At 38.8% G+C, this 19,112-nt stretch overlaps 1 protein-coding gene across 3 annotated transcripts in view; it reads left to right on the top strand.

Annotated features, from left to right (window-relative positions):
* The window catches only part of LOC130918022 (cyclin-dependent kinase-like 1), a 57,280-nt gene extending 42,354 nt beyond the window's left edge, over positions 1–14,926 (top strand). For all 3 annotated transcript variants that reach the window (XM_057839874.1, XM_057839873.1, XM_057839875.1), the window contains exons 5-10: positions 1,519–1,609; positions 5,256–5,456; positions 5,519–5,601; positions 7,287–7,343; positions 14,136–14,291; positions 14,362–14,926. In XM_057839874.1, the coding sequence (XP_057695857.1) occupies positions 1,519–1,609; positions 5,256–5,456; positions 5,519–5,601; positions 7,287–7,343; positions 14,136–14,291; positions 14,362–14,457 (684 nt within the window). In that variant the 3' untranslated portion in view covers positions 14,458–14,926. The remainder of the gene's footprint in view (positions 1–1,518; positions 1,610–5,255; positions 5,457–5,518; positions 5,602–7,286; positions 7,344–14,135; positions 14,292–14,361) is intronic.
* The last annotated feature ends 4,186 nt before the right edge of the window (positions 14,927–19,112 follow it).

Genomic DNA, 19,112 nt, shown 5'->3' with positions numbered 1-19,112 from the left:
GCGATGATAGCACGGGGGTAATATGTTCACGTCTAGGTGTATCTGTTAAAAATCGAGCAGCTGCATTTTGAACAAGTTGGAGACGAGAAATTGAGGACTTGGGAAGACCAACATAAAGTGTGTTGCAGTAATCCAGCCTTGAGCTTATAAAAGCGTGAATTGCTTTTTCGAGGTCGTGGCGAGTAAGAAGAGGCTTCACTTTGGACAAGAGATGGAGCTGGAAAAAACTTGCTCATACAACAGAACTAATCTGTTTTTCAAAGTTGAGCCTGCAATCGAATATCACTCCGAGATTTTTAACATGTGTTTTAAAAAAGGGACCCAGAGTGCCAGGGTTAGGCTCAAGAGCATTTAACATAGAAGGTGTGCCAAAAGTAATATATTCAGTTTTGCTTTCGTTAAGATGTAAAAAGTTTTGTGCTAGCCACTGCTACACGTCGGATATGCACTCCATTAAGTTAGTGAGAGCAGTTTGTTCGTTGGGTCTCAGGGGGAGATACAGCTGCAGGTCATCAGCATAAAAATGAAAAGAGATATTATGGTTTTTTTCTTTATAATTGATCCTAAAGGTAGGAGATAAAGTGCAAAGAGAACAGGCCCTAAAATAGAGCCTTGTGGCACCCCACAAGACAAGAGAAGTTTGTAAGGAGGAAAATTATCATTACCGAGAAGGTCCTATGTTCCAGGTACAATTTAAACCACTGTAGAGCGTTACCACGGATACCTATAAAGGGTTCTAAACGGGATACAAGGACTGTGTGGTTGACTGTATCAAATGCTGCTGTGAGATCTAGTAAAACAAGGATTGCTGGGTTTCCATTATCTACAGAAAGGGCAATGTACTTTTAACAGTGCTGACTCAGTGCTATGTCTGGACCTGAAGCCTGATTGAAACTTGTCAAGGGGGGAGAAATGTTTGCAATTGAATTACAATTACAACAACTTTTTCTAAAACTTTAGAAAGGAAAGACAAGTGGGAGACGGGTCTAAAATTGGACAGCACGGAGGAGTCGAGATGGGGTTTTTTAAGACGGGGTCTGACTACAGCCTGTTTGAAGGCAGCTGGGACAGAACCGGTAGTGAGAGAGGTATTTATAAGAGCCAGCAGACTTTGAGACAACTAAAGACTTGAGTTGTGTGTAATGAATCTAAAATATATGAAAGTCTAATGTTTATCAGTACATTACAGAAAATAATGAACTTTATCACATTATAATACTTTTTTGAGAAGGACTAGTATATAATATAACTTAGCCTCATCAAAGGGTTGAAAGAGCCGCAGGTTGCCGACCCCTGCACTAGAAGAGCGAGGAAAATGGAGACGCACTGCAAATTTGGCAGCTCACTACTGAACAAAATGTATGTCATTGTAGTTTTTCTAAAGTTTAAAGTCTGTCTTAAATCCTCCTCATCTGGTGCTTGGCCTGTGGGTGTATAAATAGAACAGTGCATATATAGCTAGGTGTACAGCCGCAGCACAAACATGAGACGTTTTCTGCGCGTTTGTTTGTGTTGCAGTGCATCCACCGTGACGTTAAGCCTGAGAACATCCTCCTCACCAAGACCGGCATTATCAAGTTGTGCGACTTTGGGTTCGCTCGCATTCTCAGTGGGTCTATTGTGTGTGTGTGTGTGTGTGTGTGTGGCCTTTATGTGCATTTACTGACTGTAATGACTTATTCAGCACTGCCTACTCACTTTCAATGCTTCACCTCAAGTCAATTAGTGCGACCCTGTGAGCCGTGTGGACTGTTGACCGCTCCTGTGTTGGGTTTCCGTGTTGTGTTACCGTATTGGCCGTTGGGTACTTTCAGGAGGCCTTGTAATCCCTCCACAATGTTGCCTTATTTAGTGTTCACTATGAATGTACAGTAAGCCCCTTTGACATCTTACATGTCATGCACTGTTGTTTTTGGCAGCCCTTTTAATTTTTGTCTTAGTCTTTTGGACGAAAATACCTAGTCATATTTTAATCATTTCAAAATGTGTTTGTCTTCGTCTAGTTTTAGTCGACAAAATCTCATACAAATTTCATCATGGCCAGAAATATATAGAGGTTTCCAACAATTTCGAATGAACATAGTCGAGCACATTTTGGGGCAGTTTACATGGCGACTCTGCGACACAAAGACGCAATGACTGAGTAGCGGACTCGCCTCGCGTGCATATGGTGTCGACGAAGACGAAAAATGCTGAATCCTGCCTCCAAAGTGGAAGAATCCGATTGCGGAGGGTTGAGGGGGGCTTCCTCGGCATGCATATCAAAGGCTCCCGCGGCGCGAGACCGCGCCGTTAACGTCAGCACTCGTACACGTGGCAGCGTGTGCAGCGGTGCTACTAAACATTAAAAACCGCAAATATGACAGAATGTCGGCTTTAATTTACTCTTTTAATAATATTTTTAAATTAAAAATGTTGAATGTTTCAATTTTTGTGCCTTTTTGAACAAAAGAAAAATGACATTGCTTCGAGTGGGCGGGCATATTTTTTTCCGGCTGAGGGAGCTCGGTGGGGTCAAAGTGCATCATTCTCTGTCGCCCTGTAAATCTGCACTGCCCCCTAGGGCCTGGCATGAATACTACATCGTTTTCATGCACGAATTGCGACATTGTTCAAATGGAGACGCAAATGCAAATGTAAATTTGAAATTTTTCGTATTCTCGGAGAGTCCCCATGTAAACGGCCCCTTAGTCGCCACTACGAGGACAACGCCAACTTTGTGATGATAATACACACTCAGAAGGTACATTATGTTCAATTAAACCCACCACCTAGAAGCCAAGAACTATATGTAAAGAAAATAGTTGTCCGAGCGTTTAACTCATTCACTCCCAGCCATTTTCACAGAAAATTCTGTTCTATTGCTATATGAACATGGAACCCACCAAAAGAAAGATAACTCTCTTCTTTCAGCAGGAAAAAAAGTAAGTTCATATCTTTTTCCATTCTTTAGACATCAACATTAGAAAATAGCTTAGTTTGAGCAATTGTCCAATTTCTGATGAAAAAACAGAGAAACTGAGCTTTTTGTAAAAGCATACATTTCAAACATAACTTTGACTTTAACACAGCTATTTTTTGCTTTTGTGACATCCCAAAAATCTGAAAAATGTTTCCCTTCTACAAAATAACATAGACAACAAGACAAATAGAGCTTTTGATAGCAAAGTAACAAATTATTTACACATAACTAAACTATTGAACTGAGAGATGATGCTGTTGTAGCCGCGGCTTTATCGGCAGACGGGGTAAAATTTTCCCTCATCACCGCCTGTCTGTCTCATCAAGATAGATATTTGAATCTTTCTTTTGTAGTGACCACTACCTTATAACAGAATTCACCTAAGGAACTTGTGTGGGGCATGTGCCTTGTGTTTACATCGTTCTCCACATTTTTCTCACGCTTCTTCTTCCAACTTCCGTTCCTTGACTATTTTTTTCTTCATTCATTTCCTTTCATGGTCCGATATGAGTTCTTACTAAATGCGCTACTGCCCTCCAGTGGCCAGTTTTATTACATTAAAATTTATTTTGAGGGCTGTGCTTTGGAGCGAACTTGCATCAGAACCTAGAGATATCTTTTGTGAAAAAAAAAAAAACAACAACGTAAAAGACGTATAAATACATTTTTGGGACACTGAAACAATTAAAAATAGAACGTATTTATACGTTTTTGGGAGCAAATGAGTTACACTAAGAGGATGCTCGCCACGCTAAAGTTGATGCTAATGCTAACACGAATGCTATGCTAACGCGACGTGTATTAGGGCTGTTTATGCTTCTGCGGCAGACCTACACCGTCAAGGCAGACCCGATTTACGACCCTCTGCCGTAGCCTGACGTGCAGCTCCACAAATTCCTGACTATGCGTCACGTCAACGCGTGGTGACATGATGCAAATGGACTGTGATTGGTCCGATCAGACTATCGTTTCCAATTCAGCGGGAAATCACCGCCATTTACAAACATTCTTACGCTACACTCAAAAATGCACCAAGCTGACGAGAGGATCATCGAAGAGGTCTGCAAGTACGACACCTGTACAATGTGTTGTCAAGGCATTATAAAGATTGCCAAATGGCAAGCAATTCGTGGAAAGAGATTGCTGAAAATAGGGGGCTGGAGGTCAGCGAATGCTTAAAACAAATGGAAGAACCTCGAGACAAGTATGGGTGTGTTCGGAAGCGAATGACTACACAAAGCTATGGCCCAGCTGGCCAAAAACTGCCAGCTATATATCACTTGAAGTCATATTTTTGGTTGGTGCCCTTTATCATTTATTGTGTTCGTATGTTTGCTGTGAGCCTGTGACTTATTTACATTGTACACTTCAAGTATATGAAGAATAAAACACAGGTTTGGTGTAAAAAGAGTTGTTTTGATGTTAAATTTTCAGTTCACGCACTTGATACATCATCACTGAGGTGCCTTGGTGATTTTTAATGATAACATGTTTACCATCAAGGCTTCCAAGAGAGTTTGGGAAGTTTCATAACCGCCAGAAATCTGCTAGGGCTTCCCACTGACTGGTTTTAGGACACGTCAAAGAAATCGGACAAAACCCAGGACAACGCCGCTTGCTATCTTTCACCCGATGCCAGAATTCGTAATGTGACTGCCAGTGTCTGTGCGGCATCAACAGTCGGACAGACCACCTCCGCGACCACCTTCTGCAACAGCTGCGCCTCAACATTTGTATGATCAACATTTGTTGTTCAGTGTTGATGAGCTGAAGATCCACATTCAAGCGTACCATCTGCGTTGGCATTATTGTCTAACCGGAAGAAAACTCAAAGAATTCGACAAGATTCCTCCAAAACCGTACAAAAACAATGCCACACCCCTCTAGCGGCTTGGCGGTGAATTACAGAGCAACGCATTCCTTTGCCACAGAAATATCGAATGCTCGTTGACGCCGTAGGGTTTACGTTGTCGCTATGGCGTCATCGCAATGCAGAAGCATAAATCAGGCTTGAATGTGTGACGATCGCCAGCAAGCTAAGCTAACGTACTCCATGCACAATATTAAAATGTCACGCATTGTGAAAATATGACAGAAACGATGTCGCATTTTCATCTCATTACTGTCTTGTCAGACGAAAACTGGCATTCGTCTCATTACGTTCTAGTCTCCCAAGCCACGTTTTTTTTTTTTTTAGCTCGTCACGTCATCGTCAAAAAAAATAGTTCGTCGACAAAATATTTTCGTTATCGTTGTTGTTAACGAAAACAACTATGATGTCATGTCTACTCAGCGGGACCAGAAGACGACTACACGGACTACGTGGCGACCCGCTGGTACCGTGCTCCAGAACTGCTGGTCGGGGACACTCAGTACGGCCCCCCGGTGGACGTATGGGCGCTGGGATGCGTTTTTGCTGAGCTGCTCTGCGGGAGTCCGCTCTGGCCGGGGAAGTCCGACGTGGACCAGCTCTACCTCATCCGCAAAACTCTCGGTACACATTCAAGCAGTGGTTAAAGTGGTGAGAAACCACCTCCTCATCCTTATTCATTACAGGGGACCTCATCCCTCGGCACCAGCAGGTGTTCCGCTCTAATGTTTTTTTCAGTGGAGTTAGTATTCCGGAACCTGACACCACGGTATGACTCCAATATACATTTGTTTTTGAAATACAGTGGGGCAAATAAGTATTTAGTCAACCACCAATTGTGCAAGTTCTCCTACTTGAAAAGGTTAGAGAGGCCTGTAATTGTCAACATGGGTAAACCTCAACCATGAGAGACAGAATGTGAAAAAAAAAACAGAAAATCACATTGCTTGATTTTTAAAGAATTTATTTCCTAATTATAGTGGAAAAAAGGTATTTGGTCTCCTACAAACAAGCAAGATTTCTGGCTGTCAAAGAGGTCTAACTTCTTCTAACGAGGTTTAACAAGGCTCCACTCGTTACCTGTATTAATGGCACCTGTTTTAACTCATTATCAGTATGAAAGACACCTGTCCACAATCTCAGTAAGTCACACTCCAAACTCCACTATGGCAAAGACCAAAGTCTGTCGAAGGACACCAGAGAAAAAATTGTAGACCTGCACCAGGCTGGGAAGACTGAATCTGCAATAGGTAAAACGCTTGGTGTAAAGAAATCAACTGTGGGAGCAATTATTAGAAAATGGAAGACATACAAGACCACTGATAATCTCCCTCGATCTGGGGCTCCATGCAAGATGTCATCCAGTGGCGTCAAAATGATAACAAGAACGGTGAGCAAAAATCCTAGAACTACACGGGGGGATCTAGTGAATGACCTACAGAGAGCTGGGAACACAATAACAAAGGCTAATATCAGTAAAACAATGCGCCGCCAGGGACTCAAATCCTGCACTGCCAGATGTGTCCCCCTGCTGAAGCCAGTAAACGTACAGGCCCGTCTGCTAGAGAGCATTTGGATGATCCAGAAGAGGACTGGGAGAATGGGTTATGGTCAGATGAAACCAAAATAGAAGTTTTTGGTAGAAACACAGGTTCTCGTGTTTGGAGGAGAAAGATTACTGAATTGCATCCGAAGAACACCCTACCCCTCTGTGAAGCATGGAGGTGGAAACATCCTGCTTTAGGGCTGTTTTCCTGCAAAGGGACCAGGACGAATGATCTGTGTACACCAGGACGAATGATCTGTGTAAAGGAAAGAATGAATGGGGCCATGTATCGAGAGATTTTGAGTGAAAATCTCCTTCCATCAGCAAGGGCATTGAAGATGAGCCGTGGCTTGGTCTTTCAGCATGACAATGATCCCAAACACACAGCCAGGGCAACAAAGGAGTGGCTTCGTTAGAAGCATTTCAAGGTCCTGTGGCCTAACCAGTCTCCAGATCTCAACCCCATAGAAAATCTGTGGAGGGAGTTGAAAGTCCGTGTTGCCCAACGACAGCCCCAAAACACCACTGCTCCAGAGGAGGTCTGCATGGAGGAATGGGCCAAAATACCAGCAACAGTGTGTGAAAAGCTTGTGAAGAGTTACAGAAAACGTTTAGCCTCCGTTATTGCCAACAAAGGGTACATAACAAAGTGTTGAGATGAACTTTTGGTATTGACCAAACACTTAATTTCCACCATGATTTGCAAATAAATTCTTTAAAAATCAAACAATGTGATTTTCTGGGGGGTTTTCCACATTCTGTCTCTCATGGTTGAGGTTTACCCATGTTGACAGTTACAGGCCTCTCTAATATTTTCAAGTGGGAGAACTTGTACAATTCGTGGTTGACTAAATACTTATTTGCCCCACTGTATGTTGTGATGTTGATGCTGTCACTCGATTTCTCAGGAAACTCTGGAAAAGCGATTTTCTGGAGCATCGTCACAGGCTCTCCAGGTCATGAAGGTATGTTGAAATTTTATAACATTTTGTTTTCACAAACCTATGGGATATGGTGTCAAATTAATTTTTGATCGGGGCCAAATCGTAATTATGGTTTCCTTCTGAAAGCCCCAATGTCTGCCAACTAGGGCTGGCGCCGTTAATGGACTGATCGACAAAAAAATTGATTACCAAATGAACCGACAACGATTTTACTTGTCGAATAATTTAAAGATTCTATTGACCAAAAAATTATCCAAATCCTCTTTTATCACGCTCTCAATTGCAAACATTTTCTTGTTTTTCATTTGTTTGTATGACAATTAATAATAATTTAAAAAAAAAGATTCAATTATTTGATTAAACAAGAAAGCAAAAAAGGAAGCAAGTAGTAGTTGTAGTAAAAAAAAAAAAAAATTAGTTTATTTTTTAATTAAACATGAAAAACAACAGTAAACTTCTATTTTTAGTTTGATTAAAATGGATTTTTAAAATCCATTCATTCATTAAAACATAAAAATGGAAGAAAAAAAAAAGAAAAAGAAAAAAAAAATCAGATTTCTGAAGTATTTAACTTTTCATGGATGTTTGCAGAAATGTTATTTTAAAGGGGGGAAATGGCAAATGGTCTTGTTTTAAATTAATTTTTATTTTTAAATTTTGAATTATAAAACAAAAAAAAAAGGTTTAGTTTTTTTTAACCTTTTCTTGCACAATTTTTTTTTTTTTTTAACCCTCATTGACCTCATTGGCTGCCAATTACAGTGATAGACACCCGATCCATTTTGACTTATTTATAATTATAACAAATAATAGAAAAAAACACAACAATTTTTGATAATTAAAAAATATATAATAACAATTGCTAATATTTACATTTTATTTAATTATGAAAAAAATTGTCACTTGCTCCATAAAGGGATAAAGTATTGGCCGAAAATGGCTTAAAACGCATTATCGGTTTTCGGTTTTGAAAACCAAAAGTTTACCGCCGAATAATTTGGAGAACCTTAGTCCTCTTTGTAATGATGTGATCAAAACAATCAACTTGCTGGCTGACGATGTCTTGCAAACACTCCTTGCCAACATGTCTGCGGTTTGGAAGTATTTTGTAGTATTTAAGAAATCTGCTCAGATAGCCATCTGTAAAATCTGTTCTGCTGAAGTGTCTCGAGTGGGTAAAACCAGAGGCATCGTGTCCCATTAAGCAAACCAGGCAATTGCATGGCGCCCTCAGCTAGCAGGGGCCCCCAGAGGGCCAATAGATTTAGCACACGTAGCTTTACTGCACTGTCGCAGCGACAAGTGTAGGGAGTATTTCAATACAATGGAATTATATGGCAGATTATCTAACAATTCTGTTATCAATCCCAATCAGCACTAACCATGTCACGAAGATTATACTTGTTTAAGAAAGTCCAACCAGCTATTAATACCACCTGAAAGTCCTTGCCGAGTACTTTGATTTTACTTTTTACTTTGATTTTCATAGGCCACCTAATTATTCGTGTGACTACATAAAGAAATGATCATTTTTCAAAAAAAAGTCTATTAATGGGTCTATCATATTTCTCGTCGAATACTCTATAAGAAAAATGTAACGTATATGCATCTAAAAATAATCCTAAACGACTTTAATAGCAATTTTAATACTCCTTTTAGCAAGGTTCCTTGGGTATGCGTACGTTCCCATAGCAACCAGTCCTGTTATTGTCCTACGTCACAAGCGCTGCGTATTCTGGGAGCCAGAATAGGCGTAAGGTGAGCATTTCAAGCAGTGGACGGCCACCTGCTAAAATGTGTGTGTCCATGAATGAATGTAAGTACATCCATATGAGTCAGTGTAAAGTAGGGGTGCACGATATCCATTTTTTGAAACCAATACCGATATCTATAACTTCCTGCTCCTCAAAGCCGATACCGATAACTGATAATAAATATATAATTTTTTAAATGTATAACCTGAGTTTTTGAACACCTGGAGGTTTAAAAAAATATTGGTGGATTCAACATAGATTTGCCTTTGATCTCATCAGATTTTTCATAATGACATGAACAAAACGGTGCGTTTCACTTCTGCACTGCCCGACAGCCAGCTAAGAATGAATGCACTTCCATAAACCACAAGGCTTGGTGTTTTCTTGCTTTTATGGGAAGACACTCGTCTTAATATTGTGAAAGTACAACAGAAAAATACACATATTCAATACTCCATGTACAACAAACTGCACAATACACTGACATACGCAACTATTATATGTATAGCATAGCACACTCGCTTGAGCTATTAAAGCATTGGCTGGCTTCTGTAACACAACTTATGAAGTTCTGTACATATGACACTTCACCACAGAAGTAAACATATTTTGCACATCCATATGGAATAGTAAACATAAAATACTTACATATATTTCCGAGGCGGAAACGTAACAGAAAGCATTCACGACTGTCAATGCTACCGCTAGACACCGCAATGTGTAAGTGATTGAACCAAACTACTGTAACAAAAAATAGGTGCATTGAATTATTCTGACCAGCAGGTGGGAGCAATGCCCCCCCAATTGTCAAGTGATTTCCCATACTATTGTGTAATCTGCAAAGCCAGAACAGTACATATTATCGGTCCTATTATAAATGTTATTAGATTTATCGGGATGACGTCATAATTCCTATTATCGGACCGATAATTATCGGACCAATAATTATCGTGCACCAGTAGTGTAAAGTGCTTAGTTTTCACCACTTTTATGGCCAAGATGACCGCACATGCACGCAGTGCGCACCCGCACCCCCCCGCCTTTGTGTTCATTATACTGCGCGAGTATGTATGTGTTTCACGTGAATTGGAAGGGCCCCATGTTGCTTGTTGCCTGGGGCCACCGGGGACCCTTTCTACACCTCTGGGTACAACGCTGAAGAATTTATCCACCTCTGGTTTAGTCAACCACTTATCGAAAAACACGCAGAACAATATGGCGAGTCCGGGCAAAACGGTCACCCTAGCTAAGGCAAAGAACATTAATCGGAAAATAATTAAATTAAATAAATAGGGTTGTTTCGATCATGTTTTTTTTTGCTCCCGATCCGATCCTGATCGTTTTAGTTTGAGTTTCTGCCGATCCCGATATTTCCTGATCCAATTGCTTTTTTTTTTTTTGCTCCCGATTCAATTCCAATCATTCCCGATAATTTTTCCCGATCATATACATTTTGGCAGTGCATTAAGAAAAAAATGAATAAAACTCGGACGAATATATACATTCAACATACAGTACATAAGTACTAGGCCTGTCGTGATAACAAATATTAGTGTGCGATAATTATTCTCATAAATTATTGCGATATGCGATATTATTGCGTCCCCCCCCCAATTTTTTTTAACCAATTTACAATAACACAGTGAGAATACAGTATACATTAATAGATAAATTCAAAAATACTTTTTAAGAAATCACAACTAAAAACAATAGACCATGCCTCTTAAGTAAAAAAAAACAAAAAACAACAACAATATTGATACCGCACAGCACCACAGAATAAATAAAATGTGTTTAAAAAAAAAAAAGAGAAAAAAAAATTGCACTTAATAACTTAAGCATTTAGGCAAATGAAAACTTTTCCCCGTCATAGCTTCTGCAATGGTGTTCCATAGGGATGCAACGATACAGTTAAGTCACGGTTCGGTGCGATTTTTGATACGGGGGTCACGATTTTCGATCCGATTCAATACATTTAATGCTCTGTAAAAAAAAAAAAACAATTATATTTTTTGTTTTGTTTTTTTTTTTGTTTTGTTTTTTGCTAGCGAGCAAAAATTAAATTGCCATCATATAAACATGCATTTTAGTGCATAATATTTACTGTATGTGCTTACGTCTTGCTGATCTGAAAAAGTTTTTTATAAATGTGCTGATAACAATTTTTACTGTTTGTAAAGTGAGGCGGGTCACACTGTTGATTGCTACAGCTTTCTTAGCAGCTAGGTTTACTACATGAGCAAGACATCCTATTTGTGGTCCGAATCCATCTGTGTCACGTACTGAATTAACAATATTTGCAACATTATCTGTAGTCACTGGTATGGAATGATTTGGCCTTCTTAACTTCCACTCAGTCATGACAGTTTAGAATTCATCGATGTAGTATAGACCCTACCTACCGACGTCACAAAATCACGTGATCGCTGTATTGTTCCGCCCCCTTGTCCGTCATTTTGTGTGTGTATTATCAATGGTCTCAATTGATCGAGCAATTAATAATGCATTTCATGGAAGACCCGGTGCTTTCGGATGCCGTAAACTCACTTGATGCGTTGCATAAAAGGCGTTATGTGGAAAAGCTTCAGTTTATCCATTCGCCAGATGCATATTTGATGCCTAAATCGATGTTTTTCGACCAGCTGTCTTCGCCGTATCTGCCTGACATCTGCTAGCTACCCTGATATTTACAACTATCTTGTCCACACAAAATCAGCCTATTCTCACGAAAGTGAAAAACTTTAAGAGCTTGGAGGCTTATAAATACTTTGTTGCTGGTTGGGTGAAACAGGTCCTCGTCCACGAAAATTCGGCAGGAATCTATCCTGTGCTTGGAAAGGTGAGTTACGAAATGTGACGAAATGTTCAATTCAAAATCTTTTGTTCTTGCTAACATCCACTGCCAAGTCTAATGTATTTCATGTCATTTGTCAATGAAGCTAGGGCTTTTAATGTTTATATGGTTTAGCGATAGCACTCTCACTACATACATACATGTATGTTGTCGGCTATTAGCCTAGCAATGATCTTAATTGTGGTTGTCAGCCCAAAACCCTCTAAATATATATTAAATGCATCTTACCAGATATAAAATGACTACTACATAATCTGTGGTAATCGTTTGGAGCCCAGTTTTCTCGTCGAATTGCAGCAGCCCATCTCGCTCTCCTCTCCGGGTCTCTCGGAATCCGGTAGAACTTCGTCTCTCCGTCTATCTTCTCTGTTATGCAACCGACCGCCACACATGCCTTCACCATTTTGATTATTAATGTTAACGAGCAGAAAAACACGCCCTAAATAGGAGGAATGTACGTAGCCGTAACAGGTAAACACGATGTGTTGACGGACAATTGGGCGGCACCAGTCAGGAGGGCGGAGTTGTGACGTCACGTGGGTAGGGTCAATATGGACTACGTAACCCATAATCACTCTGTGCTCACGTAGCCAGTGGCATGGGACGTAGCACATCTAGTGTGCCATTTCATAATATCTAGTGTGTGCGCGCATTAAAAAAGTTAACAAGCGCCGCTGAAGTCACGTCTGCTCATTACTACACAACACCAGCATATGACACGGCGCTCTTAATTTCATTCAGCTGTTTATTGTCAAAGCGAGGTTGTTCGTAGCAGCCTAGTCGGTAACAATGTTTTGGCAGACTTCGTTGTAAATATCCAGCGTTGTGCCGAAAAACAGCCACCCGCGTGAAATGTCACTCCTGACGGGAGCACCCACACGTCAACGACACCGCGCGCTGTAGATGGTCCACAGTCACTCCGGAGCACTGATGCGGCCGGTATACGTTGAACAACAGGATATAATGGGAACGATTGGCTCCGGCGCTAGTTTTTGCCGGACTTGGAATGAAGATGCATTTTGCGCAGTTGGTAACGAAGAATCCGAACTTTTAACAGCACGTCTGCCGCACGCGCGCACGCACGTGAGGCGATAAATCGCAGCGGAAAAATTACCGCCTTCATTTTTATATATCGCACGATAAATGGAATTATTGCATATTGCGACAGGCTTAATAAGTACTGTGTTTGTTTATTATGACAATAAATCCTCAAGATGGCATTTACATTAATAACATTCTTTCTGTAAGAGGGATCCACAGAGAAAGACCTGTAATTCTTAAAGGATAAGTGTGACTTTGTATATTGTGACTAAATATTGCCTTTAGTGTATTTGTTGAGCTTTCAGTAAATGATACTGTAGCCATTTAACTGTTCTGGCCAAATGCATGATGGGAAATGTAACCATGACTGTGCGTACTGGTACTAATTGATATATCTTCTCTGCGTTGGGCAATAACATTGGGTGTTAAGAAAAAGATCAATTACTACCTTTCTTCCCCACATTGCTTCCCACGATATGTCTAATCGTAGGGAGAGGGATTGTAAGGCCAATTAAAAAAAGGCTCCAAAGGCTGCCAAAATTCACTCTACTAATTTTACGCTGCCTATTAGCTCTATATGTAGGTAAAACGGCGCCATTACAGATTGAACGCGACAATGAGTGAGTGGGTTGTGCAGCGCATGCGTTAATTGCATTATTTTTACTGTGATAAATTAAAATAATTACCGCCGTTAACGGGATAAATTTGATAACCCTACCTTAAGCCTAAACTAAAGACTCTGGATGGGTGTAACATATTATGTCTGTAACGTTAAATACAATTAGAAAACGATTTAATAATAATTTAAAAAATATATATATATATATATATATATATATATATATATATATATATATATATAAAGGCATGTCCGATTTTTTGCCGATTCCGATACTTTGCCGATCGATCGGGACATCTCTAAAAATAAATATTTTTTAAAAATGTAATTAGAAAAATGAATCACATACATGTTTCGGTTTTCGTCCAAGTGTTTCCAATATTCGGTTTCAGCCAAGAATTTTGCTTTCAGTATATTCCTAGTCTTTGGTGGACCACACACAAGTCTGTGTCGGGCCAGATCTGACACATAAGTCATGAGTTTGACACTTGTGATTTCAAAGAACCTAACCTGGATGCATTTGGAATGCGTTTGTCTGTCTGTAGTCGTGCCTAGTGATGGATCCGTCACTCAGGCTGTCGTGCGAGGAGCTTCTGGCGCTGCCCTACATCCACGGGGATGCTAGCACCGCTTGGGCTCGCGAGGGGGAACAACGTCTCGCTAGACGCCATGACAGAGGGTTCCGTCGCAGACAGACTGGGGTGAGCGAGTGAGGTGACCCAGATCAAATGGGAGTGTAAAAGCTGATTGATTTTCTATTTGTCTGTCCAGGCTCAGTACCTGCCACAGTTAGCAAACAGCAACATGTCACCGGCACCTGATGTCAAGAAGCCGGTGAAAATCAAGTATCACCTGCCTAATATTTAGCCAATAACCAGCAGCCATCTTCTTCGTTGTGTACATCTAGACTGGTACTTTAATTTATAATGCCCCAACTTGGTAGTGTTTTGAGCAGTCACTTGGTTAATATATATACGTATGGCGGAAAACACAGACAAGACTGAAAAAGCAGTTTCTGCCCTTGCACTCCTCTTTAAAAGTAACTGCTGTATTCTAAGCGAAAACACCTGTTGTGTTTGATAGAACAACACGTCTATATGCCTCCGTGGCAGATTCATGGCACATGAAGCCCCCGAACTATTTTTAATTTGTCCGTTTTACCCTGAAAAACCCCGTTTACAGACGTCGCACAACCTCTTTTGTTTCAACCCAGCCATAAGACGAAGGTAATTAATTATATTTATTATTCAAAATGTCTGTCATTCTTAGCTTAGAATCATTTATTGATGTCTAATATTTAGTTTAAAAAAAAAAAACGACTTTGAAAAATTATTCACTCACATATTTTAAACTTTTAAACAAATTATGACACAATAAAAAATTTGGCATCTGTAAAAAAGTCATGGATATCTACCTCATAACTATCGCTTAATTGTATTTTTTTTTTTTTTTGTTACTGTCGCATTTTCCCTGATATGTTAGATGATAAATAATCGATCCAAACAAAGAAACATTGAAAAATAACGTTTAAAAGGGTAACTATATGAAAAAGAAAATCTCAACCACTCCTTGTTGTCTGCGATTTCTGCATCGCGACCCTTGTTATATCACCAAAAACTTAAAAAACTGAGATTTTAAGCTTTCCAATGATGTATCACACATGCATATCGGACAATTTTTAAATTTAGCCAAATTGGGGGAACTTCAAGTCACTTGAGTATTATTTGGCGGAAACACAGACAAGACTGAAAAAGCAGTTTTTGCTCTTGCACTCCTCTTTAAAAGAAACTGCTGTATTTTAAGCCAAAACAACTGTTGTGTTTGATATAACAATATGTCTATATGCTGCCATAGCAGATTCATGGCGAATGAAACCCCCAAACTATTTTTAATTTGCCCGTTTTACCCTGAAAACCCCCGTTTACAGACGCAACCGCTTTTGTTTAAACCCAGCCATAAAACCAAGGTAATTAAATATATTTATTATTCAAAATGTCTGTCGTTTTTAGCTTAGAATCATTAATTCATGTCTCATATTTCGTTTAAAAAAAATAAAAATAAAAAAACAAACTTAAAATTATTCACTCACACATTTTAAACTTTTAAACAAATTATTTCACAATGAAAAAATGGCGTCTGTAAAAAAGTCACGGATATCTACCTCATAACTATCGCTTAATTGTATTTTTTTTGTTATTGTCGGATTTTCTCCGATATGTTAGATGATAAATAATCGATCCAAACAAAAAAAAGTTGAAAAAAAACGTTTAAAGGGGTAAATATATGAAAAAGAAAATCTCGACCACTCCTTGATGTCTGCGATTTCTGCATTGCAACCCTTGTTATATTACCATGTTTCACCCATAAAATCCCCAAAAAATCCAGCTGTGGCCATTCACAGCTGTTTCTTGATACTCGCTGATACATGCTACATGGAGTTTTTGGATTGAAACAGGTTAAGTACGCGATAATATCTCGTTAAAGTCATGGCGTTTGTAATTCTGTTCTCGTGTGCTCTCGCCTCCAGATAGGGTTTTGCTGTTTAAAAAACTTTTTTTTTAATTTTTACTTTTTAAAATGCCCTCCTGTTCAAAATTTTTCTTCCCACAGAAAATTGAGATTTTAAGTTTTCCAATGATGTATCACACATGCATATCGGACAATTTAGAAAGTTGGCTAAATTGCGGGTCTCAGAGCGGAACTTCAAGTCACCTGAGTGTTTTCCGCCATATACAGTGGGGAGAACAAGTATTTGATACACTGCCAATGGGTTTTCCAATTGGCAGTGTATCAAATACTTGTTCTCCCCACTGTATAATATATTTGCTGTGTGTTGTGCGCTAGACGTTTTTTGAAAGTCTAGTAAATTGAGGTACAAGCTTTGTCACTGAAGAAACTATACTCCAAAGTCAAGGTATCGCTGAATTTTCATGTGAGGCATTCAAGACCTGCACCTGAAGCCTGCTGACGGAATGATCAGGGTCCATTTAAGTAAAACAAACGATGTGTGTATACCGTAATTAAACACCAAGTTTGCTATAATGTCATATTTTTACTACAATATCAAATCACTGAGCTTGATTACTTTGATAAAAATGTGTATTTTTAATGTATTTTGTATAGGGCTGTCAAAATTATCGCGTTAACGCGCGGTAATTAATTTTTTAAATTAATCACGTTAAAATATTTGACGCAATTAACGCACATGTCCCGCTCAGAAAGTATTCTGCCTTTTGGTAAGTTTTACAGCAAGACATTTTGCGCTGTCCAACAGCGAACTCTTGTGGTCGCTTTGCGACATGGTTTATTATTTTCTTCTTTTCTTTCTTCATTATGGCTGCACGACGTCTCGGGCTGATAATGTGCTTATATGATCCTTGGACAAGATTTGTCCGTAAGTATGGTTGTTGTAAAGAATGTACATATTATGTTAGTAAGCGAAATGTTATATTTTTTGTATGAGACGCTTTTTGTTTATGTTTAGTGAACCTGTATAGCGTGCTAAGCTAACGTAGTTGCTAATGCAATGCTTGTGTACTTTTATTTTGTAGTTTTACGACGGTCTAAAGAGGATAATGGTTTGAGGCCATTTTATTAATAAATCAGATGAAAAAGGAAGAAGTCTAATTATTAAGGCGTCGTTCACTAGCTGTCTAGCTTTGGAAAAAGTAGACGCTTCGGAGTGAGGACCGCATAGACAGATTTAAATGACAGTAGAGTGAAATGCCCACTACAGTCCTTATGTACCGTATGTTGAATGTATATATCCATCTTGTGTCTTATCTTTCCATTCCAACAATTTATTTTACAGAATATATATATAATTTACAGAAAAATATGGCATATTTCATAGATGGTTTGAATTGCGATTAATTGCGATTAATTACGATTAATTAAGTTTTAAGCTGTAATTAACTCGATTAAAAATTTTAATCGTTTGACAGCCCTAATTTTGTAGTGATGTCTTAATACAGTAGCACAAATGAATCAAGTTTAGGTAGTTTTAATAAAACCTGCCAAGGATCAATTCATTGTTGGGGTCGATTACATAACATACAGAGTAGGGGTGTGACAAAATATCGAAATGGTGCTATATCGTGATACTTTGTATCCCCAAAGGTTATCGATATGCTCCTGCCAAGAATCAAGATATCGTTTTAAAAAGGTGTCAATGTCTAAAAAAATTAGGGCTGTCAAACGATTAAAATTTTTAATCGAGTTAATCACAGCTTTAAAATTAATTGTAATTTATCGCAATTCAAACCATCTATAAAATATGCCATATTTTTCCGTAAATTATTGTTGGAATGGAAAGATAAAACACAAGACGGATATCTACATTCAACATACTGTACATAAGTACTGTATTTGTTTATTATAACAATAAATCATCAAGATGGCATTAGCATTCTGTTAAAGTGATCCATTGATAGAAAGACTTGTAGTTCTTAAAAGATATATGTTAGTACAAGTTATAGAAGTTTTTAGGGTTGTTCCGATCGTTTTTTTGCTCCCGATCTGATCCCGATCGTTTCACTTTGAGTATCTGCCGATCCCGATATTTCCCGATCCGACTGCTTTTTTTTTTTTTTTTTGCTCCCGATTCAAATCCAATCATTCCCGATAATTTTTCCGGATCATATACATTTTGGCAATGCATTAAGAAAAAAATGAATAAAACTTGAACGAATATATACATTCAACATACAGTACATAAGTACTGTATTTGTTTATTATGACAATAAATCCTCAAGATGGCATTTAACATTATTAACATTCTCTCTGTGAGAGGAATCCACGGATAGAAAGACTTGTATTTCTTAAAGGATAAATGTGACTTCGTATATTGTGACTAAATATTGCCATCTAGTGTATTTGTTGAGCTTTCAGTAAATGATACTGTAGCCGTTTAACTGTTCTGCCCAAATGCATGATGGGAAGTGCAACCATGACTGTGCGTAGTGGCACCAATTGATATATCTTCTCTGCGTTGGGAAAATAACATAGGGGGTTAAGAAAAAGACAACTACTACCTTTCTTCCCCACGTTGCTTCCCACGATATTTCTAATTGTTGAGAGAGGGATTGTAAGGCTTTAGCCATTTTAATAAAGGCTCCAAAGACTGCCAAAGTTCACTCTACTCATTTTACGCTGCCTTTTAAGCTCTATATATAGGTAAAACGGCACCATCATTGATTGAACGCGACATGAGTGAGTCGTGCAGCGCATGCGTTAATTGCGTTAAATATTTTAACGAGATTAATTCTAAAAAAATTAATAACCGCCGTTAACGCGATAAATTTTATAACCTTACTTTAAGCCAAAACTAAAGACTCTGGATGAGTGAAAGACATTTTCTGTAACGTTAAATACAATTAGACAACGATTTAATTGAAAATATGTATATATATATATATTAAAAAAAGGCATGTCCGATATTTTTTTGCCGATTCCGATACTTTGAAAATGACGTGATCGGACCCGATCGATCGGGATGACATCTTTAGAAATTTTATATTAAA

The sequence above is a fragment of the Corythoichthys intestinalis genome, chromosome 6, assembly GCF_030265065.1.
Source record: "Corythoichthys intestinalis isolate RoL2023-P3 chromosome 6, ASM3026506v1, whole genome shotgun sequence".
NCBI lineage: Eukaryota > Metazoa > Chordata > Actinopteri > Syngnathiformes > Syngnathidae > Corythoichthys > Corythoichthys intestinalis.
The sequence above is the reverse complement of the archived record's forward strand: the minus strand, read 5'-3'. Positions and strand labels throughout refer to the sequence as shown.